The 24,576-nt window shown below is 40.2% G+C and overlaps 1 protein-coding gene across 7 annotated transcripts in view; it reads left to right on the top strand.

The window, feature by feature from the left end:
• Positions 1-24,576, top strand: part of col11a1a (collagen, type XI, alpha 1a) — a 70,383-nt gene that overhangs the window by 5,692 nt on the left and 40,115 nt on the right. For 2 of the 7 annotated variants that reach the window (XM_029528682.1, XM_029528681.1), the window contains exons 4-25: positions 1,753-1,915; positions 8,231-8,356; positions 10,090-10,182; positions 11,516-11,614; positions 13,211-13,495; positions 14,760-14,825; positions 15,008-15,049; positions 15,180-15,242; positions 16,631-16,705; positions 16,830-16,913; positions 17,448-17,504; positions 18,362-18,415; positions 18,521-18,574; positions 19,348-19,401; positions 20,238-20,291; positions 21,180-21,233; positions 21,657-21,701; positions 21,910-21,963; positions 22,054-22,098; positions 22,759-22,812; positions 23,630-23,674; positions 23,938-23,991. In XM_029528682.1, coding sequence (XP_029384542.1) covers positions 1,753-1,915; positions 8,231-8,356; positions 10,090-10,182; positions 11,516-11,614; positions 13,211-13,495; positions 14,760-14,825; positions 15,008-15,049; positions 15,180-15,242; positions 16,631-16,705; positions 16,830-16,913; positions 17,448-17,504; positions 18,362-18,415; positions 18,521-18,574; positions 19,348-19,401; positions 20,238-20,291; positions 21,180-21,233; positions 21,657-21,701; positions 21,910-21,963; positions 22,054-22,098; positions 22,759-22,812; positions 23,630-23,674; positions 23,938-23,991 — 1,720 coding nt within the window. Of the gene's footprint in view, positions 1-1,752; positions 1,916-8,230; positions 8,357-10,089; positions 10,229-11,097; positions 11,293-11,462; positions 11,615-13,210; positions 13,496-14,759; positions 14,826-15,007; positions 15,050-15,179; positions 15,243-16,630; positions 16,706-16,829; positions 16,914-17,447; positions 17,505-18,361; positions 18,416-18,520; positions 18,575-19,347; positions 19,402-20,237; positions 20,292-21,179; positions 21,234-21,656; positions 21,702-21,909; positions 21,964-22,053; positions 22,099-22,758; positions 22,813-23,629; positions 23,675-23,937; positions 23,992-24,576 lie in introns of all 7 variants that reach the window. The other 5 variants (XM_029528680.1, XM_029528684.1, XM_029528683.1 and 2 more) reach the window with 5 other exon arrangements.

Raw genomic sequence — 24,576 nt, 5'->3', positions numbered from 1 at the left:
GCCTTGTTCTAATAAAAGCAAGAAACCCAGCTCTTCCCATTGTTGCACCACAGGTGCTTACCACTGGATTATCCATCTCCTCAGGGGTCCGCAGGCACAGAGACAGGTCAGAGACAGGGAGACACTGGATTATTGGGACACAGCAGGGACTGCTATGGGCAACCTGACCTCATCCATGAACTCATTGCTTCTGTTATTTTAGAAAGGGGAGAGGGGAAATGAGGGGAATGGGGCAGTCCTAAACCTCTTTTTCAGCCCTCCAGTCAGAGATATGTAACCTTTTAGCGTAAACCAAATTATTTGTTCCCAGGTTCATAAATCCCAGCATCATCAACCAATGCTCTATGTTACCTGTCATGAGGCTGAAAGAAAGTAGTTGGGGTTGGAGCCAATCCCAGCTAATGATACACAGAAGCATTCATTTGAAATTGTGTTTTACTGTTATTAAAGCTTTCTTCTCACTTGCTATGAGAAGGAAGGAAGTCATTGCCAAGTAACAGTATCTTTAAATAGGCTAAAGGCGAAATGTAGTTTGTATAGTTATGACAGAACGAATTTTGGTAAATCCATTAAAAAGTGAGAAATCTGTTTCATGTGCACATTGCAACAAACAGGCAGCTTTGTGTTAGTCATTGTTGGCTGTTTTGTCCAATTCATAGGTCTGTGACACCAAAGCCAATTCTCTCTGTAGAGGATTTTTAACATTTCTTGGTCTGGACGTACTCCAAGTCTTGGTTAAATCTTAAATGACTATAGTTTGTGCTTCTTACAGTCTGCAATCCCTGTGGATATGTTACTAAGAAGCATATGCCAAGCTTGAAAAGAGAAAGACAATAATGACATTGACAGGGTAGAAATAAGCATTATACATTCCTCTAAAGGGAATGAAAGTATTTTAAATGAGCTGTCACAGTGTATAGTGGTGGGCCCAAAAAAAACAATTTTTTTCCTTCTCAAATACAGTGTGATGTTGCACTTCAAACTTGTGAAATATTTTTTAAACCTACTGAAGTCAGCCTTTGCCCTTCTGCCGTTCCTGCTGTACTGCTAAACCCACAGATAGTTGCAAGTTTATTTCCCTCTAAGCCTAACTTCCCTCTGATAGTGACAATTACCATTAAGAAAAATAAATATAGCAGATATATATTTTACATCTGTACTGCTGATGAACAATTCTCATTCTGCCACTTTGAGCTGCAGTTGTGCCAGGTCTCATCTTCCATCTAAGAACAATGTTTGACTGTGTGTGTCCTGCTCTGGCAAGGCAGGCCTTCCTGGATCCTGACACACACTTTCCACAATGTTCACCATGTCTGTCATGCCGAGTAACCCAGAAGGAGGATTAAGTTTGGAGTTTAATGAGTGTAATCCTGTGTTAAACAAGGCCAAAGTGTGGGGGCAAGAATGTGGTCCACTGCTGCCTGGTATGCAATAGTCCATAAATTGTGAACGGTCCAAAAGCGAGGGAGGTGTCGGACTCACGTGTGACCCCAATTCAACCTTTGCATCTTTGGGTGTTGTTGATTGAAATGTATCATCCATAACTAGGTTTCTAGTTATTTCTTAATACACATGTAATGTATAAACTGGGATAAACGCCACTCCATGTGTCAGACCCTTCTGAGTTTCTCCCTCCTGAGTTGCTTCATGTTTAAAAGGCAGATTATAATCACATGAAGTGTCCTTATTCAACTTGTGTGATTAAGGTATTGAATCTCACCTCTTTTTGAATGCATACCTCTCCCTGACCAGGTGGCACCGTGTGGCTATCAGTGTGGAGAAGAAGACAGTCACCGTCATTGTAGACTGTAAGAAGAAGATCATCAAGCCTCTCCCCAGGAGTGACCATTCTTCCATCAGCACCAATGGCATCACTGTATTTGGCACCAGAATCCTGGATGAGGAGGTTTTCCAGGTGAACTTTTCAGTGGTGTCTCTTTAGAGACATTCCTAAAAGCAAGGATGAGCATGGCATAGTGGGGAGACTGCAGAGAAATCACATGGCTTAAAATCAGTCTGAAGTCTGAAGTCTGAACACTTGACATGTACTTGAACAACACAGATCAAACATGCCACTTTACTTTGACCTGGTGTTAATGACGTGAGACATAACTTATACAAATGACCTGAAAGGTCTTGATGTCCACAAACCAGCTGTTATGTTGTGTATTTGTGGAAGTCTTTTCGCGCCTGCAGCGCCCTCTCTTTCCCCTGTGTGCAGTAGGTTTCTAGTTTAAAAGCACTGTGCTAATCAGCTCTGATCTGCCAGCTTATGCTCTCAAAGACGTAACACCAGGAAAATGGATGAACACAGGTGTAGATACATCCATGGTGATCAGAGCTGATAAATCGGGCCATTTTCATCTCATATGACCTTGAACAAAAGGCACTTTTAAACATTGCTTCAATCAAAGTAATGGTATTTAGAGTGATGCTGACTCTTCCTCCAAAAGTGTTTTGACTTAGTCACTTAGTTTTCTGTGAAATCCTACTGAGGCAGCACTGGCCCATGTGATGCTGTCAAATGGGAATGTGGAGATGATAGAAACCTGGGAAAATATGGAGGTCTACAATTCTTTGGGAGTTATGAGGATCTTCACTCAGATATCCAACATACATTTGAGGTAACTGAGGCTTTATATTCAGCTTTTGGTGCTGTAGCATAGTTTCATCATTCCTGGACAGTGTGAGTGTGAAACTGCTTCTCACCTCAGCAGTTCATGCACACATCTGTGTTTGCTCGTGGGAGTTGTAGTTTGTTAATGGTCAACAAGGATTATCCTGATTCCATGTTTGAACGACTGCTGTGGCTGCTGCTTTTTGAGAGCTATATATTTTGGCATGCCATGTCATTGCCATGGGGACAGACCTCCCAGCATGCATGAGGCCAGGTCTGGCTTTTTGCTGCACCATGACCGTTTGGATGAGGACAAAAGCAAAGATTTACTGATGAAGATTAGATGAGATTTGATAAGAAAATTACTTTATAGTCAACACAAGACAAAACATATAAAATGAAATAAAACTGTAGATGTAGACATAAATAAGAAGAATTTTTAACATACAGTAGATGCAGTAAGTTATCCACATAGTCATCAGTCTGTGCTAACTGCAGAGACAAGTGATTAAAACCCAAGAACTGATGGACAAATAATTTCAAATCAATTCAAGATAGTAGGAGTATAGGTAGTCTGCCAAAATTAAAACTGACAAACAAAAGTGATCTGTCTACACTAAAACCTCAACCCTCTCAAAAAAAGAGGAGTCTGTCTATTCAGCCTTTTATTAAATGAAAGGTTAGGCCTACTGTGCACAAGTTAATTAATTAAAATAGATGCAGTGATAGACCACATCTCCTTTTAGAGTGAGTCAACAAATGGACTCACATTTGACTCAAACATGATGACAAATTTGAAAACATGGATATATATATACAAATAATAGACATTCGATGCTCCATTATATTGTATGCATGTTTTCAACTTAATTATTTTCATGGAGAAATTTTAAATCAGTCTGCAACGTGGATGATGCAAAAATCTGACTGTGAGGTGAATCATATTACTTATCTGATGACATATTAATCAACAATGAAGATGAGATGGAAGGGTTGTCGATTTGTTAGATGCAAAATTTGCTTTCAGGTCTTCACATTTCCTGTCAGTTTCGATTATATTTTGAAAGGACACTCAAACAGTGTGTCCAGTCAAAGTTTGGGCAATGGAAGTGCTGAAAATAGGAGCCATAAGTCAGCTCACAGCGTCTTCTCTGTGTGGTTTTTGGAACAGGTCTCCTGTCTGTTCTCTGTCCCTACTCTCCTCAGAGGTCCATAGGGACTGATGCATGCTGGGATATACTGAGAAAGGAAATACCTAGGTCTTGTGCATTCAGGTCAGTGGGTAGTATGAGAAAATAGATGTGTACATAAAGTCAGTAGTGCTGAGAAATATTCCAAGGAAATGTTGCACCTGAGCAGAGTCTTTGTCAGACCTCTCTATTTTAATAACCATATTCTACTTCATGACAAAAGAACTTATGTTATATGTAAATACGAGAAATATAATTAATATTGTACGAGTGGTTCTTCATTTACTGTAGTTCTTCCTCTTTTGTGGGTGAGTTTTTGATTTCCAAGAGCACATTTAATAATACAATGTAACATTACAACCACTTGGTTGGTATTAATTTTGAAAGTTAACACACATTTTTCATAAATGTCTATTCATACCATACCTGCCTCAGGTTTGAAGCAACCGTCATCGCAAATGGATCTGGTTTAGATGAATGGAAGTTTTTCATTGCACCGTCAGGCCTCCCTCATTTCCTCATCTACTCCCCTTCCTGAATATTCTCCACAGCTCACCACCTCCACCTCCCTCCACCCTCTTCATCCTGAGGCCTCCCTGCCATACTATGAGACTGTCTATTCATGCCTAGCTGACATTACCTCCCATAATAGTGCACACACATGCATAGCTAGTTCCTCTATTCTGAAGGAGCAACCACCCCTTAGAGCTCAGTTTGTCTCAGCTAAGGGACTCCATGGTGCTGAGGTGTGCATGTATCAGTGCCGCCACAAGATGTATGTGTTTGTAAGAGACATTGATGAGCGAATGCTAGCCCGAATTGCTCACTGCAAAAACATAGCAAAACAACACTTTTGATGAAATAACAAATTTGTACCTTTCATGCTGACCACCTTGCTTTTCTCAGGTAAAATGTTTTCTGAATGTTATGCATTTATTTTTCGCCCACATGAGTCTATTACTGAAAGTAATCTGTCACATCAATGTCATTGTGTAACTGCAATCAAAGAAGTTATTGGTGTATGCAGAGATTGACTACTGTCTTTTCTTGGATCTCTTCTGCTCAGGCCAACTGTATTGTACAGACTGTTAGGGCAGCCGCTAATTGTCGTGTGGGGATGCCTAATTACAGTTAGCTATGGTTGGAATAGGTATGTTCCCCCAGGCAAAGCGATGTCACAGAACCTATGGTGACAGCTACTTGTGTTTTGATTTGGTCGGGGATGCTCATCACTCTAGGTGCAGCATGATGCAGGATTCTAGCAGAGAAAACAGCTACTCTCTGGAAGCAAACTGTTTCACCAGGCACCTCTTTAACCTTTGACCTCCTCTATGTATATTTAAGGTCAAGATGGTGGTTTACTTATAGAAAGTTGTTGTATGGCGCCATTCTTTACAAATGTTACTTTGCTGTTTGATCAGATGTAGTTGTATTAAAAAAAAAAAAGTACAATACATAGTTAGGTATCATAGCACAGTCACACAAATTCTTGTTTTTGATTTAATTTGTTATGAATACCAACCTAAGTACATTAGAGACACACACTTAGTGTTTTTTTCTAATTTTAATGATATATTTAAACGTTTCAAGACCAAGTCCAAGACCAAGACTGATAACTAAAGAGCTGATATCATAGCAGTGGTAGAGTAACCAGACTTCAATGACTCACAAGCCTCAGATGTAGATTCTGACCGAGCATTTTCTCCTTCAGCCTCCCTCTTCCTGTTGAACTCTGACAGTGCAGTCATTAACACGCAGACTTGTGGGTCTGCTTCTCTGCTGTAATGTGCAGTCCTGTAAGCAGGAGGGGCATATTTTGGAGCTCTGGCTTTGCTCCAAGTTGCCAGAGGCTTTTATCTCAGCGGTCCACAATGGAAGACAGACCTAAAGCCTCGGCATAACTCTCCCCAGGTGTTTCCCTGCACAAAACATCTTTTACCATCCCAGCTGCTCTCGTTAATACTCAGCCTGTCTGCCTCTAGATGTTTCTTGGTCTTGCCATATTGAGTTGATGTCAATTTGTCACTCCCCCTTCTTGGGTTTATGAAATAGTTCTTTTTTATTTGGAGACTTGGCCCAATCATATTTTTAGCTGAAAATGCTTGTTAATGCTGCAAATAAAATAGGATTTTGGTTTACATCCCTGATGTACAATATTCAGTTTTGCAACTTGTTTCCATGTACATTGATCTATCATGTTGTTCCTGTCCTCTGAAAGTCAGATGTTTCCTGGTGGCGCTGAGCTGATCAGGGGGTTTAACACATGTCTCCACAGCTTATTTGTGTGTGAAAAGTTGCTTTTGGACTAATTAGAGCTGACTCCAGGCAGGGTTCAAGCTTTCAGTGTTGGTCTTAGGGTCACACATGAGGTAATACATGTCAGCTTGAGTCAGGGCGAAGCTTGATCTTTTCTTTCTCTGTCGAGCATTCCCAAACACTTATATACACACACACACCTTAACTAAGGCATCTCCTGTCTTGGCATTTTGGTTTAGTTCTGTCCCCCTTTCCCTTCATAAGGTCAGTGTGGCCAGTGCTTTCAGTGGATAGCGCTGAATTTTATTTATTTATTTATTTATTTTTTCAGAAAAAATTCTTCTTACAATCAGGACAAGGATGTACAATCTGGTGCTCTTAAGTTGCTATTATAAACTAAACTATATATTACCAGCATAAAAACAGTTTGGAGTCTGGGAGCGTTCAGACAGTGGCAGTGAGATGATGTTCTGATCACATGGTGCAATGCAAAACTGTGTTTACTGAAAATGTAAAAGCAACAGTGTAGTGTGTTATGAATGGCCTGTCGAATCAGAAAGTTGGAATTTGTCATTGCAGGATAAGGCAGGTACATGTCAGGTCAGACAAAGTGGCTGATAAGGCAAGACAGAACCTGATGATTGTTATCCTGTATCTCATTTGTATTCTTGTTAGAAAGCAGTCAGGGAAAGCAACTCTTCTTGAAGAGACACCAAAGACAACCAGGGAGGAATGTTTTGAAGGTCCATCTGAATCTGTCAAAGAGATGCTGATTAATGCTTACACAGAGAATGTTTCCTTGTTTTTTCCCATGGTGCAAGCCTCAACAAATGTTACAAATGGATGTTTATGCTCAGGTACTTGTAAAGAGTCCATAGACAGAGTTTTAGAACATACACATACAAGTTGCAGCCTGCTTTGTTTCTCTCATGTTTCACTGTCAGTCCTCTCCTCTGTTCTTCAATGTATAGCATCCCTGCTGCACCAGGATTTTACCTCTGGGCTAAGGCATCTCTGAGCACCCTCACCCACTTGACTAAAACCCCTCAGCTGTCTTTGCAATGTGTATAAAGGCACAAAACCAAACGGCAGGAATTTGTTTGAAGCAATTACAGACTGCAAAGAAAAATCCAGCTGCTTTAGAGTATATTCACTGTCTTGCAGTGAGCTGTGTGCTTTTGCTGTGGGACTGATAACAAGGCAAGACATTGGTGGAAAGCAGTTAAATACTATCGTGTCCCTTGCGTAGATAGAACATTGTGGTTTGAGTTATCCTCTTTTGAGTTGTGACAAATCTACTCTCCAAAGTGCTGTGTTGTTGCTTTTTGTTGAACATGTTTCCTTTTTTAAAATGTGACACACTTATAGGTGGCTTAATTTTAGCCTTCTGACTTTGCCAGACACTAAATGTAACCATGTGGCCTTATGGGGGAAGTTTGAAATTAAAAGCTGTTCACAATCGGTTTAATTCAGTGCCAAACTGATTTTGTGGCTAGTCGTGATATTGTTTTGGTGTTTAAGCACAATGATTAGTTTTTCATCTTTTAAGCATTTGAAAATGATTTGTTGGAGAGTCAGACAAAATGTTCTGTGCTACAATATTTCCTGATCTAAACATGAAAACATATACATCACAATAAATATATCACTAATCTAATATATAACTCACCAATTGTTAATGGTAACAATCCTGTTTCCTGTAGCCCACATGGCCTTACCAGGTATTTCTTGTGTCATGCTTATTGGTTTCCTGAGTCCAACCTTGGCATAATGATAATAATTTTTCAAGTAACTAAACTCGGTTTCCTGAACTGGAGTTGGGTGTGTGTCAAGCTGTTTAATCATTCAAGGGGGGAATTTACTCTGCCAGACTATAAGTGTATGGGACTGAGAAGATGACATCTGTAATTTAAAATTTACATTTATACCACTCTACCCAGCATGTGCATATTGGTGAGCAAGATGAGACATGACCCTGGCAGCAAGTCTTTGCAGCCTTGTCTCGAGCTAATGATGAAGTTTCATCAATCATGTGCATGTTTGGAGAGCAGTAAATAATGATGATTTAAATGATTCATTTCAGATGTTAACTGCTTTTAAAGTGGGTGAAATCAGCCTGTACATGAAGGCTGTGACCTAAAGGGTGTTTGTTTTTGTTCTTTTACAGGGAGACATTCAGCAACTTCTGATTGTGGCTGATCCTAAGGCAGCATATGACTACTGCGAACATTACAGCCCAGACTGTGACACCCCTCACATTGACACCCTGCAGGCTCAGGAGCCAGTGGAAGAGGTCAGCAGCAGAGAGAGTGGTGGTGGCAGGAGGGTGCTTCTACAACTACCTTGCTCTAATTCAGAAATTCATTTCAAGTTTCATGATTTTACTTTATGATGTCATGATTCTGGTGCACCTTTATATCTTCTATGGACTAAGTAGAAGAAATATTACATAAAAAAGGTTAGCATATTGATATCAGGTGCTGTGAGTATAGACTTGTCTCCATTACACTCAGCAAGGCAGTCAGACATCATATACATCTACATTAATTTACATTCCTTATTGAGTGTCCAATGTAGCTAACACAAAATGGGCTAACGTGCCGTCACAGGGTAAATATACACTCAATCCACAAATGAAACTGGAATATATGCTCCTCATCTGGCAACACCTCACTCACTGATGTCATAACATGTGTCTTCCCTCGGGGAGGTAAGCGAAGGTCGACTATTTGCAGTGGACAGATGTGCATCTTTCTTGTAAATCCAAACCCATAGAGAGCATCTCAACAGCAGCGAGTAGCTGTGAGATTAAGTTTGTATTTGCAATTTAAATGAACACAATGAAGACAGGTTGATTTGCTGATGGATGTGAGTAACTGGACTTGATAGAGTTACCTAACCTAACCCGTCTCTGTCCTCTTCATCTCTTCCTCTGCCCCTAATCTACATCGTCTGTTAACCCCTCCTACAGTGTTTATTTTATGAGCAGGACCGTGGACACAGTGGAATATGTATAATTCTTTGTTACGCACTAAATTTAATATCACTCATACGTAAACACAACAGCATCAGAATTAGGTGCTATAAGTTAATCCTCTTAGCTCATAACTCATTTTCATGGTTATAAAGGACAGGGTGAAACAGTCATGGGCACTAAACAGTTGTAAAATTGTTCCTCCCTGCAGTGTGGTTACTTAAACTACATCTGCACCAGTTTAACAGAGATCCATCTGTGTTTCGTTCATCGGAAACACGTGTTCTCAGATACCATAACCTCATTTTTAATCAGTTAAGAGCAATCTTATGTTCACTTCTAAGCTGCTGTAGCATGAAGTGATGAACTGTCATGACCAGAAGTAATTTGTTTATATTTAGTTTTATTTTTGTTTGTCATTGAACTACATAACTAAAAGAAACCATCTTAAAATCAGAGACATTTAATCCGCCTGAATGCATAATTTACATTCTTGCAGTGAGGACTTTTCTTTGTGATGTATGGTATCCCTGCAGCTGGAAAATGTGTCTATGATGTTTCTCTGTCTGCTTTGAAAGCTCACATCTGCCCATGTTTGCGGGTTATGATCCACATGGCCGGTTTCAGCATTTATTTACATGTGTGTTCACTGGTTTAAAACATTATCTAATCTAGTCACATTAGGTCTGCAGGCAATGATTTTCTTTGCTGTCATTACCATAATATTAAACATCCGAATACGTCATAGCATTATGTTGTGCATATTGTAGGATATAATGCTATGTGTATGATGTTGATATTGTTACGATTACTGCTTTGTTAATTATTTTATTACCCTTAATAATCCCATAAATAATGATGGAAAATGTTTTGGTTTTTTTTATCAAACATTATATTTTGAACATGCATCTTGCCCATGATGATGACGTGCATCATCTTGCTGAAAGAGCTCTCTGCATCCTTGATGCTGTCGCTAATGACTAATGAATGATGAAGACTTCTCCTCCTCTCTTTCTCTCTCTCGCTGTCTCTCTCTCCCTGGTACTCTCTAGTACACTACTGATGATTTAGATTACTCTCAGTTCTATGATTACGCTGAAGGAGCCATAGACATCGGACCCACCGATGAGTATTCAGACCCACAGGTAAATGAAAAAGGGAAAAGAAAAGAAAAAAAATATCCTGTGATGTGTCGTTTTGTCAGTCATCAATCCGTCTCATCTGTCAGTTTGTCTTGTGTGTTTTTCTGTGTCTCAGTGTTATGTTTATGAGCACACCAGTACTCCACTAACTGGGGGTAAACTGCATTATAATAACATTTTTGCCAAATTCTCATATCCAAAAGTAGCAATAAATTTGATATGCAACACTACATTAAAATATTTAGCTGGACTCAAAGTTTCCTGACCTAGCATCACTTTTTCTAGTAGTGAAATCACAGTAAAACAGCACAAGTAGATTTGAGTGTGCATGTAAACATACAAAATCGGCGTGTCAGTCCTCCTTGTGTCTGTTTTGTGAGGCTTCTGCTTTCTCTCACAAGGAATGGCATTTGCTTGATTGTGTTTTTTTTCTTTTTTTTGCATTTCAGTATGTCTTTAAAAGCTTTGAGAACATTATGCAACATCAGCAAAGTCATACTTTAAATTTTGGAAAATGCAGCAGAAGAAAGCTAACCTCCACTGCTGTTTTTCACTGTTGTTGCTCTGAAGTATTGCTGAAAGGCCAATCCTCCATTTTGTTTTTGTATCAGTCTCAGATTGATATATATATGTCCCAAGAAAGACCCAGTCCTCGTCTGCTGTGCGGCACCCTTTCCGTTCAATTTTCAGTTTCTGAAGACTGTTAACACAGCCAGCATTTCACTTGCAGCCCTTCTAGTTAGTGTATATAGTGACAATGTGAAAGTATACTGTGCAGATCAACTACTGTACTGTAGCTGCTCCCATGAAGTGGAGCACATGTGCTCTGACAGTTGTGAAAAAATTGCAGATTGGGCCTTTATTCATTTCCACTTTTGAATGTTCCACGTTTGTCTTGGTGTTCTTTGTTGCCGAAAGCTTTTGCAGAGAAAGAAACGTAGTGTCTCCATGAAAAAGAAGAGGACCAGAAAGTCCCTCAGTAAATCTAAGGCCAGGCCCTTAAAGTTCTTGGCTCCCAAAAAATCACCAGCTAAAAAGTTTGCTGCTAAGAAGAAACGACAGATGCCTGGCTACCAGGCCACAGCACCGGAACGACCCAGAGGCAATTTTAGGGTAAACGTCTATGTTAAGAAAAGACAAAATCCCATCAAGATCTTCCTGGCCTGAATTCTGAAAGGAAAATCTCTGATGGCAGACTAAGAACTCCCTAACCTCTTTTTTGTAGAAGTAGATCAGCCTTTAGTCAGCTTGAGAAGACCCCAACCAAATAACCTGAGTTTGAGCCTCTGTGTTAACCCTCGCTTTATTCTTCTTTCCTTTTTTCAACATGACTCAGCTAAGCAATGTAGAAGGAGATTACAATACAAACATTGACTACGGAACGGTAGCTGGTACTCAAACTCAGTCTCCTTTTGCCACAAGTGGACCATATGAGGTAATTTTCATCTTCATTTTCATTTACTTTTAAAAAGAATTTCCGGTGTTTTGGGAAATGTGAGCAAGGAAGAATTTACCCAAGAAAGCACCTGGTATGACAAAGACGCAACAATTTGAATGAACAGATGTGTCTTTGGATTAATTAAAACTTTATTGGGGATGGTGAAGTTTTTTTGTTTTTTTTTTTTAGTTTGAAAGCCCTCTTCCATTGCACAAACTTTGTGAATGGGAGGGAGGCTTAGCCTGCTTTCAAAGTAATTTGTAGTTCTTTGTTCATTTTGAGCTGAGGCTGCAGGTTTTTGTAGTTTCCATCATATGAATAAGTGAACTTTAGAGTTCAGATGAAGTAATGACAGTTAGTAATTTAATTTAATTTAATTTTAATGGAACTGATACTGTACTGCACCTGAATAGTTCAAAAGAAAAAAGTATGGCTTTGGAAATGTGTGATTCCCTTTTGCCTTCCAACTAGAGTAAACCACTCAAGCTCTCAGTGAAGCAACATGTGCTTCTTCACCAGAAGCCGAAGACAGTTTTGTGCTGTTCGACTACAAGCTTTGCCACAGTCATACCATATTTTCTACCTTAACTACCCTCACAAAAATCGAAGGGATGACAAGCCCTGCAGCCTCATCTAGGATTAAAAGTGTCTTAGCCAAGGCCAGTGACATTGATGGTTTGACAATGCAAACGTCGTTGTCCATCAGCTTGGTTTTTCTCACTAGTTCTGCTGATTACTTAGAAAATAACTATGATCACCAATGCTTAAGTTTCCTCAAGCCCTATGAACCTGCCACGGCATTGAACAAAGTGGATATAACTATACAACACATTTTAAATAGATAATTTGGTGAGGTGGAGTAGTGCAAATATAAATAAAGAAATATAAATATAACTATATAATTGTATCCATTTTGTTGAATCACCAAAGCTTGATCCAAAATTTGTAATGAAAAATCCAAACACTGGAGAGATTGTGGTTTTATAGCTTGACCCACTTACAGTGTATCAGAGAAACTTGGGCAGCTGGTGACAAAATCTGATTATTTTTATTTGTATACTGAAACACTGCGCAGCTACTACAACCTGTCCATTGATTTGTTGTTTGTGCAAACTGCGTCTCATGTCATTTCAGACATTTATGTCAGCCTTTCTGTACTGCCTGTTTTGGTACATTCTGGATTACTGTTGAAAAGAAAGCTGAGATAATCTCATGTCTGTGTTGACATGTATGAATAACAAACTTTTCTTTGTCAGGCTCATCCACGAGAGTAACATTTTATTCACTCCTGATATATGCTGTTGGGATCTTGAGACAAATACTTAATGTGGTATATAGTGACTTTTTTCATGTTGTCAGTGGCAATTGAAATATTCAAATAACATTCCCACAAAATAACACTAACTTTCAGACCACTTGGAGTGAATAAGGTGTTACCATTGCTGTTTGTGCTGTAAAATTTCCTGAAGTGATGTGCAGTCTGCTTTAATAACTTTTAAAAGTAGAATTTTTCCTTCAATACTTAACTAACGCCTTTATTTCCTTGGTCGCCCACCATTACTTCTACCTGTGTCCCTGGGTAACACCTGAAAGGCTGTGGAGGAGGATGTTGTCGGTGCTTATGTCACTGAGGCTGTTCCTGTTGGTCTGGAGCCCACCACCGTCCCAGAAATGGTCGACAATGTGGACATTGGTGCAGAAGCATATGACTTTAAGGAATATGACCTAAAGGAGTATGACTTGGGGGAGGTTGACAACAGGTTGTATGATTACGGGGTATATGATGAGTATGGCACGGCCCCACCTAAAGCCACGGGAGCCGACGACGATGAGGTGGGGCCCGGGGTTGCTGCTGAAACTGACGTTTCTGAGAGCACTGTAAGTATCACACCCCAACCTGCTGGAGGGTGTGTGCATGGACCTTAGGGATTCACTCTTTGCCTCTCAATGCACGCCTCCTTAGATGATTGCTTGGCATGGAGTGGTTGGTGATTCAGTGATTGACAACTGTGTTTGGGATGGTGCATGTATCTGTGTTATTTTAGAGAAGTGCATATAATCAAATGTATGCACATTTTTTTCTTCTTATCTTCACGCACAGCCTTTAAGCGGTGTGTGTCCGCCTAGCCTGCACTCCGCCCAGACCCACCAGCCACTTAGCTCTCAGTCCTCCAAACAAGCGCCCTGTTTTCAAACCATCAGTGACACACACAGACACACTCAGTCATAATGAAGATGTTCTTTCACAACTTAATATTTCAATACTACATACCCACGTTTGAGCTATGCCTTCACTTGAATAGTATAAATATTTAGCACGTCCTCTCTTCACTTTATCTTTTGCAATTTTGGACCCAGTGCTGTCTAAATTCACCCACTGTTAGAACATCATGAAACACCGTTTTGTGTCTGCGTGCCTTTGGTTATTGTTAAATTTTACGGTTCCCCCCTTCCTCCTTGCACACACCACCCATCCTCCCATTCACAGATTAAGTGCCTCCTGATCCTTCCCATCTCAACCCACCTCCTCCACTACTCCGCCTCCACTTTTAGAATACACATAAACAAAAGACAGATGGGCCAACTCAGTACACTCAGCTGTTTATTTAAATTCACCTTTTGTGATGTTGCAAAAAGAGTAGAATAAATTACCCATAACTGAAATGAGAGTGTAGGGTGATGTCTAGTCCTCTCTCTCTCTTCCTAAATCAATCTAGTTGGAATATTTTGTGTGATTTTTTTTTTTTTTGCATGACAGTAACAATCTGATGGGGTCAACTATTATTTAGTAACACTGCACAATGGCAATGCAATGACAGCACTGCTCCATTTCAAGCAGCCAGAGTAGAGAGTAGTAGGTCTATTTCTGCTCAGTATGACTAACATTTTGCCTGTTTTGTTAAACAATGACATCTCACTGTGTGTTATTCTTTACTGTCTTTCTGCCTCTGATTTAGCTGCAGTAGCTATGACTGAGCAAATGATGTTGATTGATTAAGATTTGTTCAAGCATTCAGACACATTCTTTTCTCTGGCTGAACTGCCTCTCCTGTCGTCACTGCTCATCGTTGCTAGTCATTCACCTGTGAAGTGTAACTGCTGTGTGAAGAATGTCACCTCTGTGCTCGCTTTCAAACTGCAGGTTGCTGGTGCTGGAGGAGCCCTTGGTCAGAAGGGAGAAAAGGGCGAGCCGGCTGTGATTGAGCCTGTAAGGCATGCTGATATAACCAGCATTTCACTTTTTATTTGTATCAAATAAATTATGTTTATAGATTATGCAATTTAAGTCATCTGAACTGCAATTGTGGTGCTTTTATTAAGCATTGAGTATTTCATGAACTCATCTGTAGGACAGTGTTTGTGGTGTGACACACAATGTTTATTTCTTAGGGAATGCTGATTGAAGGACCCCCAGGACCTCCTGGCCCAGCTGTGAGTATATTAATCTAAGCCGGTGTTTTGCACCTGAGCATAATTATACACAATGTATACACATTGTAGTCGTAATTTAATGATCTGCCACACTGTCAGTCTACTGACTGACTAAGGTTTGTCTTTATAGGGTCTTCCAGGTCCCTCAGGCCTACAAGGACCACCTGGCCCATCTGGAGATCCTGGTGACCGAGTGAGTAGTTATTTGTGTCACCTAAATCAACTACAGTTCTTAAATGTGTGTCTGTTGCTATTACATGTTACAGCATGAGGGTCATTTTTTCAGAAGGTGTGGCATGACCCTAAAAAGATGGTCAAGTATTAGCTAAAAAAAAAAAAAAAAACTGCTTATATTAGTATTTTCTTCTTTGTAGTACACAATATATACAGCTATATATACACGTATAGCATTGCCTCAAAACTCTCAGGTCAAACTGAAACTATATAGGTTTCTGGTCAACTTTTACATAACTTGAGCTGTATGTTGTTAAAAGTAGTAAAGATTTTTTTATGAATGATTTATTCACTCTTAATATTTTTGGTCTGTCATGCCAGTAGCTCCCTATTCCAGCTTATTGGCTAAACTGTAGCCAATCATCTCATCCAACAATGGATGACTTGACTGTGTAACTTTTCATGACTTAAGCTGAGTAAACAACAGTTTGTTATGTTGGTACAAGTCTCATGGAATCATATGCTGCTGCAAAGAGGTGACTAGCAAAAAAACCTAACAGTTAGACCATTGTTAGAAATCAGTGTAGACAGTATATTCAACTACTGTAAAATTATTTATGCTTCATAGATGCAATGAAGACAAACTAACCAAGACATAAAATTATTTCAGACAACCCCTCAAACAATGTGTCAATTTATACTGTAAGACCTGAAAAGTCTTTTAATAAAATGTCAACTGGGGTCTACTAGGTGATCCTTCATAAGAGGCAAACTTAAACACAAACACACACAGGCAACTGAATTATGGAGGAAGACTGTGGTTTTGGACTGGAGACAGTGTCACGGTGTACAGATGAACAGGTCTGCTCTATTTGTGCTGGATGGGGGAGGAGCAAGTGTAGTGATCAAATGAAACTTGAAACTGCTCCAGCTGTGTGTGTGTGTTTGTGTTTTCCTCAATAACACTGCCACTGTTAACTGCATATATAACAGCACAATTTAAAACTTAAGACTTACAACCAAAGAAACTCTTTGCACTTATCTGGCTGTCAAATCAACTACTCAAATCCCCTCTCAGTGGAAGCACATTTCACCCTTTCACACATAAGGTCTTCTGGCACTTACCTCTATATTTTACAAACACCCACACTCTGATGGAACTGCCAGCATGATGGGTCGGGTTGTGCCCAAATACTCCTTGGTAGGCAGACTGGAGGAGCTGGAACTGAATCACAATCATGTGAGCAGTGGATGCGCTCTACAGTATAAGGGTCACCCATAACTAAAACGGCTACATGCCTGAATTTCATGTTTAACAATCAACTTTTTTACCACCTTGATGTCATTCTAAATATCCTGTTTCCTCCAAGTTAATCCTGATGATTTCCTGACTCTTCTGTGTTGCAGGGTCCTCCTGGTCGTCCTGGTCTGCCTGGTGCTGATGGTGTGCCAGGACCCCCAGGGACCATGCTGATGCTGCCAGTAAGCACACAGCAGAACTATTTATTATATAATTTATCACATAATTCAATACAAGTTGTGCATGTCATAGTGGTGGTTAAAAGAATGAGCAATGCTTTCATTGTGCAATATTTGTATTCAACAGTTCCGTTTTGGTGGGGACAGTGAGAAGGGTCCTGTGGTGTCAGCACAAGAAGCCCAAGCCCAGGCCATCCTCTCCCAGGCCAGAGTAAGTACACAAGGACGTTAAAGAAGTCACCAGGAAGCCAACCCCCCCGCCCTGCTCCCTGCACACACAGCTGTTGCGGGAGGGAGGGGAGGGGAAGGATGCAGGAGAATGGGAGGTTTGGGTGCTACACTGCCTTTCGTTCTCCGTTGCAAGACTAAAAGGAGACATGCCGAGTAGGGTGAAGAGCAACAACATAAAAAGGCCATATTGAACAGATGGAATGGCAGAGGTGGCTGTTAAAAAATATTCACAGGTTCTGGTCCTGTGGGTGGGCTAAACCAACAGGTGGAGAAAATGTCTTTGTGTGTATGTGGGAGGCAAATTTGGCAGTTTGAAGAGAAGAAAACAGGAAATCTGGCCTTAGTATTTAAGACACAGGATATGGACATGCAAATATAAAATAAAACACAGGTACGTGAAAAGAAAAAAAAAAAACTCTTCATTTGTGCTCTAAATAAAGTAATAGATGCACGTAGTATATATATTTGATGCATGTATTTTGCTGACTTTGCTGTTGTCTGTCTTACCCTGCAGCTGGCTATGAGGGGACCCCCGGGGCCAATGGGTCTCACAGGAAGATCAGGGCCAGTGGTGAGTCTGTTTTGTCTGGTCCTTTTTTATGGTTTTCTTGTGCAGAAAATTGTGTCTTAACTCTTTTAATAAGTCCTGTCTACTGGCCAGGTAATTCTGTTTGCATAGTTGCCATATGCAAACAAAGTTTATGTTATGTTATCACTAAGATTTCAGATGCGGATTAGTTTTTCAATTCAGTGTTTAAAATGAAATCATTAATGTCAAATGTATCTTGTGTATGGTGTTTATATTTAACAGCAGGAAGATTATTTGTTTTGAATGTTGCATCAGCAGTTAGTGGCTCAGTGGCCACGCTGTCTGTCTGTTAGGGGTTGCCAGCTGCCAAGAGAATCTTACCCCTCCTTCCTCTCCTCCCTGCCCATTGCACTGACTAAAGGCCCAACATATGGGCCTGCAATGATAAAAGCAAAGAAAACAAAACCAATGCAAAGCTTTCTAAAATGTTTCAATTTCATTTTTAAAACTCACAAGTTTTATCATTTAGAATTTAACTGTCAAATTGCCAACTTTCAGTGCCTGTGGTCTGCAGTTTTTTGCACTTGTTGGTCTTTGTAGTCTTAACGCTCAAAATCTGTCCAAACAACAATTGAGGTTTGCAATTTTATACTGAAGTTGCACATAAGCCATCATCCAAGACAGGGTCAATGTAGAATTTGTTTTCAAATTATGTCATGTCTTGGAATGTCGTTCCAGGTAGCTCATGCATCTGCAGAAAAAGAATGACGCAGATGAACACAAAGAATGTGCACATCGCCATCTGCTGTTGCTCTTGGACTATTTTCTGTAGCAAACTGCATGTGTCAGCACCTAAATGAAGAAGGTCAAATTTTTATTTACACTCTCTTTTTGATCAGGGTCTGCCTGGTCCTGCTGGACTAAAGGGTGAAGGTGGAGACCCTGGTCCACAGGTGAGAAACAAGCAGCTATACAAGTGTAATGAACAAAAATGTCCCTCACCAGCTACTGTAAGCCACATCCCAGGCTATTACTAAATGGTCCTCATAATTGCACAGGGTCCCCGTGGCATTCAGGGGCCTGCAGGACAGCCTGGTAAAGCTGGCAAGAGGGTGAGTGAACTCATTGACCTGCTACACTCTCCTTGAGCAGTGTGAGTCTTCACATGCCTCTCTGTTTGTTGTTGTGTGGTTCTTTGTACTTGTGGTCACTGCTGAAATGCTGAGAGGCTTATTTCCAGTTCAACAAACAATTGCTTGATAGGTGCTTAAGGGCCTGCGCTGCCTCAATTCTCGGATCAATGGCGGGGCAGCTAATCTGTCTGAAAATGTCCAAAAAAGAAATGGGAAAACTGGCTACAGATGTGGGGCACAATCATTGTCACAGTGTTGTCACTCTGAGAAGCCCAATGTCTTGACCTAATTTGCTACTAATACACATAAACCAGTTGTGGACAAATTAGCAATACAAACCTGATAAGATGGTAATGTTGTTTTATCTGAAGTAAATATGCTAAAGAAATGCTATGATACAACATTTTTCAAATTGGAGTGTTATCAGAATAAGACATAAGACAGATTTGGTATTTTCTCCTCCAGTGTTAGAAACTGACAGCAGGTTTTACAGATGATTCCCAGTTATTTCCTTCTCTGCCTCATTGCTGCTAAAAGTATGTGGATGGATGGTTTTTGTGATTATCCTTGTTTATGTTTTTGCTTCGCTGCTTCAGTTTGCTCTTTCATTCTCAATATTCATTTGATGTTTTGTTTGATACTAATTATTATTTTCTATACAGTTTCCTGCTTATATTGAATTTTTACATAAATTCCAAGGTTGTTGAAATAAGGCAATCTTAGTGTACTTGTTGAACTTTACTCTTTTTAAGGGTCGTTCTGGAGCTGATGGTGCCCGGGGGATGCCTGGAGAGCCAGGGTCCAAGGTAACCAATGCCAGCAAACAAGCTTTTCATTGTTGTTATTTTCATATTATCAGTACACACAAATTCCCCGGTCATATGTGACCTGGGATTGGTCTCCGCCCACGACGTGGAATTTAATAAGTGATAATGAATGAATGAATATACACAAATGAGAATTAGAGGAGCAGCACGGTGACATAGAGGTTAGCACTGTTGCCTCATAATAAGAAATTTGCAGGTTCAGTTCCCAGGCCTGTGCATGCTCTCCCCATGTTTGTATGGGGCTTCCCCAGGTACTGTGGTTTCCTCCCACCATCCAAAGACATGTATGTCTAGGTTAATTGATGACTCTAAATTGCCTGTGAGTGGTTGGTTGGTCGAGGCAGATGCTGCCCCCGAGCCTGGTTCTGCTCGAGGTTACATCAAGGCACTTTACATATAGAGCAGGTCTAGACCCTTTATAAAATGATTTAAAGAGACCCAACAGATCCCCGATGAGCAGGAAAAACTTTTTCATTTTGTAAAGAGTTTGGTCTAGACCTGTACTATATGTAAAGTGCCTTGATGTAACTTTGTTATGATTTGGCGCTATACAAATAAATCTGATTTGATTTGGTTGTTTGTCTCTATCTCTGTATTTTGGCCCTGTAATGGGCTGGCGACCTGTCCAGGGTATATCCTGCCCTCGCCCAAGTTGAGCTGGAATTGGCTCCAGCACCCCCCGCAACCTAAAAGCAGATAAGCAGTAGAAGATGAATGAATGAATGAGAATTGGAGGTATTTTTGTGTTTAGGCCAAGATGACTGATGCCTGGTGATGTGTAATCTGGTTACAGCCTTTGCTCTGCTTCATTACAGGGTGACAGAGGCTTTGATGGACTCCCCGGACTGCCTGGTGAAAAAGGGCACAGGGTGAGTTTAGTACAGCTCAAGCCACCGGTTCAGTTAATCAAAACCCTGCTTTAAAAAATATACAGTGAGTGATGATGAGTTATTGAAAACTGTTTGTTAGTCCTTTAGTGGTGCACACTATTACATTGGACACTGAGCAATAATGAACCAGATCTCAATGGATTCATTATGAAAAACAGTGCATCGCTTTGCCTAAGGAACTCTTGTAAACAAGATTATCAGCCAAACATCGATTAGAAAAAAAAATCACCTAGTCTGGAGGGTTTTTTATTATCATGTTAGGTTTCAGATATGGGTAGTGGGTATATTATAGATTGCAAACAAGATTCAATGTTGTGCAACTTCTTAAATTTCAGTATGACAAGTGATTAAATGCATTTTCAGGAGAATAACTGAATAAGGCACTCGTGTGCCTGCATAACTCAGAATATTTGATAAAATTCTGTTGCACTGGCTATCAGGTTTATACAATCAACCACACAGTCTGAGATTGACTGCAATCAGGAATTATAGCACAATGAGACAGACTGCAGGAACCTGGTCATTCTAAAAGTTTTGTGATTTTAAATATGGCTTTCGCCCCACTGTAATGCACAACCCTGTGGTCGGCTCATACGTTTGTGTTGTAAAGCCTAAGCGGACTCTTTTAATATTAGATTTGTGTTAGGAGCAATATGACTAATTAATTAAGAGTAATGCAGACAAATTAGCAGCAGTAGTGTTGACCTAACTCTAACCCTAACTCTATTCAAACGAGAAACCTGACAATTAATTAAATATTGAATAAAAAAAAAATACAATTCCAACCCTACCCTAGTCTTTTAGTTGGTGGTCTGGTCAGATCATACAATGTCTTCTCATCTAAATCTCTATTCTTTCTTTTCTCAGGGGGAGCCAGGGCCAATAGGACCACCAGGGGCCCCTGGAGAGGATGGGCAGAGAGTAAGTACTTCCTGTTTATATTCAACACCCTAATAACTTTGATGGAAACAGAACTTAGCTGAGAGACTCACCAGCATATTCATTTCCATCAACTGTGGTCCATAGGCTTAGCCCTCAGACAGCAGCAGCTGGGTGGAGGAGGGGGGTTTGCTTTTAATCCTTCCTCCCTCTGACATTAACAACCCTCTCTTCTCAACCAGGCTGCTGCTATCTTCTAAACTAATGTTTGAGTTGCTTGAGATTAGCCCTGTTTAATACAAACATGTCTGAGCTCATTTTTATTGGTGGTGCGAGCTAAAAGTAATCACATAATGTGACATTGCCACTCTTCCCTTCAGATTTTTATTTCTGTTGAAATGGAAGAGGAACTGAACCTCTCCAGAGAGGTCCAGTTCAATAAATGCTATGTCTTCCTTCCCTTAGGGCGAGGATGGAGAGATTGGGCCCAGAGGATTAGCTGGCGAAAGTGTAAGGTTTTTCTGCTGTTGATGCAGTTTCATCATGCCTATCTAAAGATATAGATTACAACATGCTGTAACAAGATCTTCTTTAATCATCCTTTCAAGTTATATCTGATCTCTCTTTGACATGTGTCCACCAGGAACAGAAGTGCCTCACCATAATAGATAGTATGCGCCGAATTTCTTGTTAAGTCGCTGCTTCTCCCTTTTTGCAGGGTCCTAGAGGTTTGCTTGGACCACGTGGTCCTCCAGGGCCCCCAGGATCCCCTGTAAGTACCATTACCTTTACCCCCCCCTTCTAATATCTCTTCCTGTTGATATTAGGTCTGCATCAGTCTTTTCGTGTCCATCTTTTTCAGGGTGTTGCTGGAGTTGATGGGCCTCCAGGTCCCAAAGGAAACATGGTAGGAAGACCTTCCTCTCAATAAACGGTCTGAAATGTTGCTTTATCAGCTCCAAAGATGATCAAGTACTCGAAAGACATTTTCTGAACCATATGGCTGTCCTTATAAGTTAGACTACCCATTAGGCTTTTAAAACCCCTGCAGGATGCAAAACTGCGAGGTTAAAGGTCACAGGTCCACATTTTTACATTTGTACAGTAAAGTATCATAGAATTAATTTTGTTGCTGATGGGCTCAGTCTAACATTTACAACAGCTAATACTGATAATACTGAGTCACACGCAGAAATTCTCAGAAACACATTTAAAAACACCCTGTATAAATTTCTGTTATAATCAAAATATCCCCATCATGGCTGACACACAGTTTGACAACAGTAGGGGATAAATGGTCCCCCAGAGTCTAAGAGCCAGCTGTCTTACTAGATCTTGCAATCTGCACTTCATACTAAACACACAGAAATCCAACATAAGACAGACAGAGTCATGCTAATGTTGCTATCAAATAGCAACATTTGCTGTTGACTTATTTTCTAATAATTACAACACTGAGACCACTTCATATTCACCACATACACTCTGATGTATGGGGTTCAGGGGCAAGTTCTACTATGTAACCAGGGTTTTGTTGTCTATTTTTACTTCCTCCCTCTTTTTCCAGGGACCTCAAGGAGAACCAGGCCCACCTGGGCAGCAAGGAACCCCAGGGACACAGGTAAACAAAGACATAATACATACCCAGCCTGGCCACCCATGTATATGCAGCACCATGATGTGTGGGTACAGTGAAGTAGTCAGAGATACAGAGAAAAGCAGATTTATGTTCATTTTTGAGCTTGTGATATCAGAAATGCATTTGATACATTAAATGCAGAGTTGGAAAAGTTTGCTCTTACAACTTTGTGCGATTGCATTTGGGGTACGTCTCCCCAAATGTAAGACTATATCAGGGTTTTTTTTCTTACGTTTAAGGCACCATATTAGAAGTTTTCTGCCAAAGCAAATGACCATCTTCATTTTGCCTGTTTGAATTCCGTCCAGTCATTTCTCCCTGGAGTCACACAGACACACACACACACTCACACATGTGCCCAGCAGTCACATTTTTTTTCAGGGGTTTATCTCAGGAGGGGAATGTTTCAGGCTTGATCCATTTGAAAGCATCTTATTCATGTAGGTGGAATTCCTGCAAAGCTGCCACACGTGTTGGAGCAAGCGCCAGTGCCTCAAATTACACACATACACACACACACCCTCAAAAACACATTTCGTTTGCAGTTCCAGAAGCATGTTAAATGACAATATGCCTTCTAACCAGCTCTTTGAAGACTAACACACGCACACAGCAATACACAGCTTAAAATTCTTCCACAGGTTCAGATATTTACAGGTCTAACAAAAGCTTCAGTTTATCCATTTTGTGGGTGTGTGTGTGCACATGCACAACCATGTTACAGGTGAACATGTTGGAGCAGGCCTGCTGCCTGCTATAGAAACAAACTCATATATGTCAATGTGTCTCTTCATCATAGGGTCTCCCTGGTCCTCAAGGCCCCATTGGACCACCTGGAGAAAAAGTATGTTCATTATGTTTTCAAGCAACTTTATTTAGTCAGTTTATTCTATATAAGAAGTTACTAGGTTGTAGTTTGCAAAGTTGGTGATTTCAGTTTTTTAAAGTGAATTTGCCTAGTTAAAGCCACTTTTTATTAGTTGGAGCTACAGATATTGTGTATTAAATCTGTAGAGTAGTTCATCTGAAAGGTAAATGTGACACTTCGTGACTTTCAATCTTGATGTTCCTCCTTTGTCCATTTTTTTTTTTTTTTACCTCATGCAGGGACCCCAGGGCAGGTCGGGGTTGCCGGGATTACCTGGAGCTGATGGGCCTCCTGTATGTACAACACATCTGTATGACACACACAGAGAAAGATTATATCATTTTAGCCCTGTAACATCCAATGAAACCTCACACACAGTTGTTCAGTTTAAACACACACCTAACAATAACGTTGTATATGTATAGTATAACAGCACTTTTTGGTGACTATCTCAAGTGGTGTCAAAAAAGGTTGTTATAGTCCGACCATTTTCCTTAAAATGACTGGTGTTTACACCTTTGGCCCAAAGGTCTAAAGTGTGCATGGCCCCTTTATATCACATTTGATGCTCTGTGACATCCACATCAATCTATAAACACAACTTTTAGTCTAAGATACAGGCCAGGTAGTGTGAGAGATTATGGTGTCATTTCTGCCCACTCACATGGAGGTCACTGGACAAACCACTGATAGATGGTTAGCTTTCTGTAATGAAAGAAGGGTCTATTGTTAGATCATGTTTCATAAAAAAGTATTATTTTTCATTCATTATAGTAACAATTACATACATATATTAAATCACCTCTATGATGAAAAACATTATATACATATTATTTACAAGTTTAGAGAGTGTTTAACACATTTGAAAGCTTGAAAAG

The sequence above is a fragment of the Echeneis naucrates genome, chromosome 20 (assembly GCF_900963305.1).
Source record: "Echeneis naucrates chromosome 20, fEcheNa1.1, whole genome shotgun sequence".
NCBI classification, from domain to species: domain Eukaryota; kingdom Metazoa; phylum Chordata; class Actinopteri; order Carangiformes; family Echeneidae; genus Echeneis; species Echeneis naucrates.
Note: the sequence above shows the minus strand (reverse complement) of the source record. Positions and strands in the feature narration are given on the sequence as shown.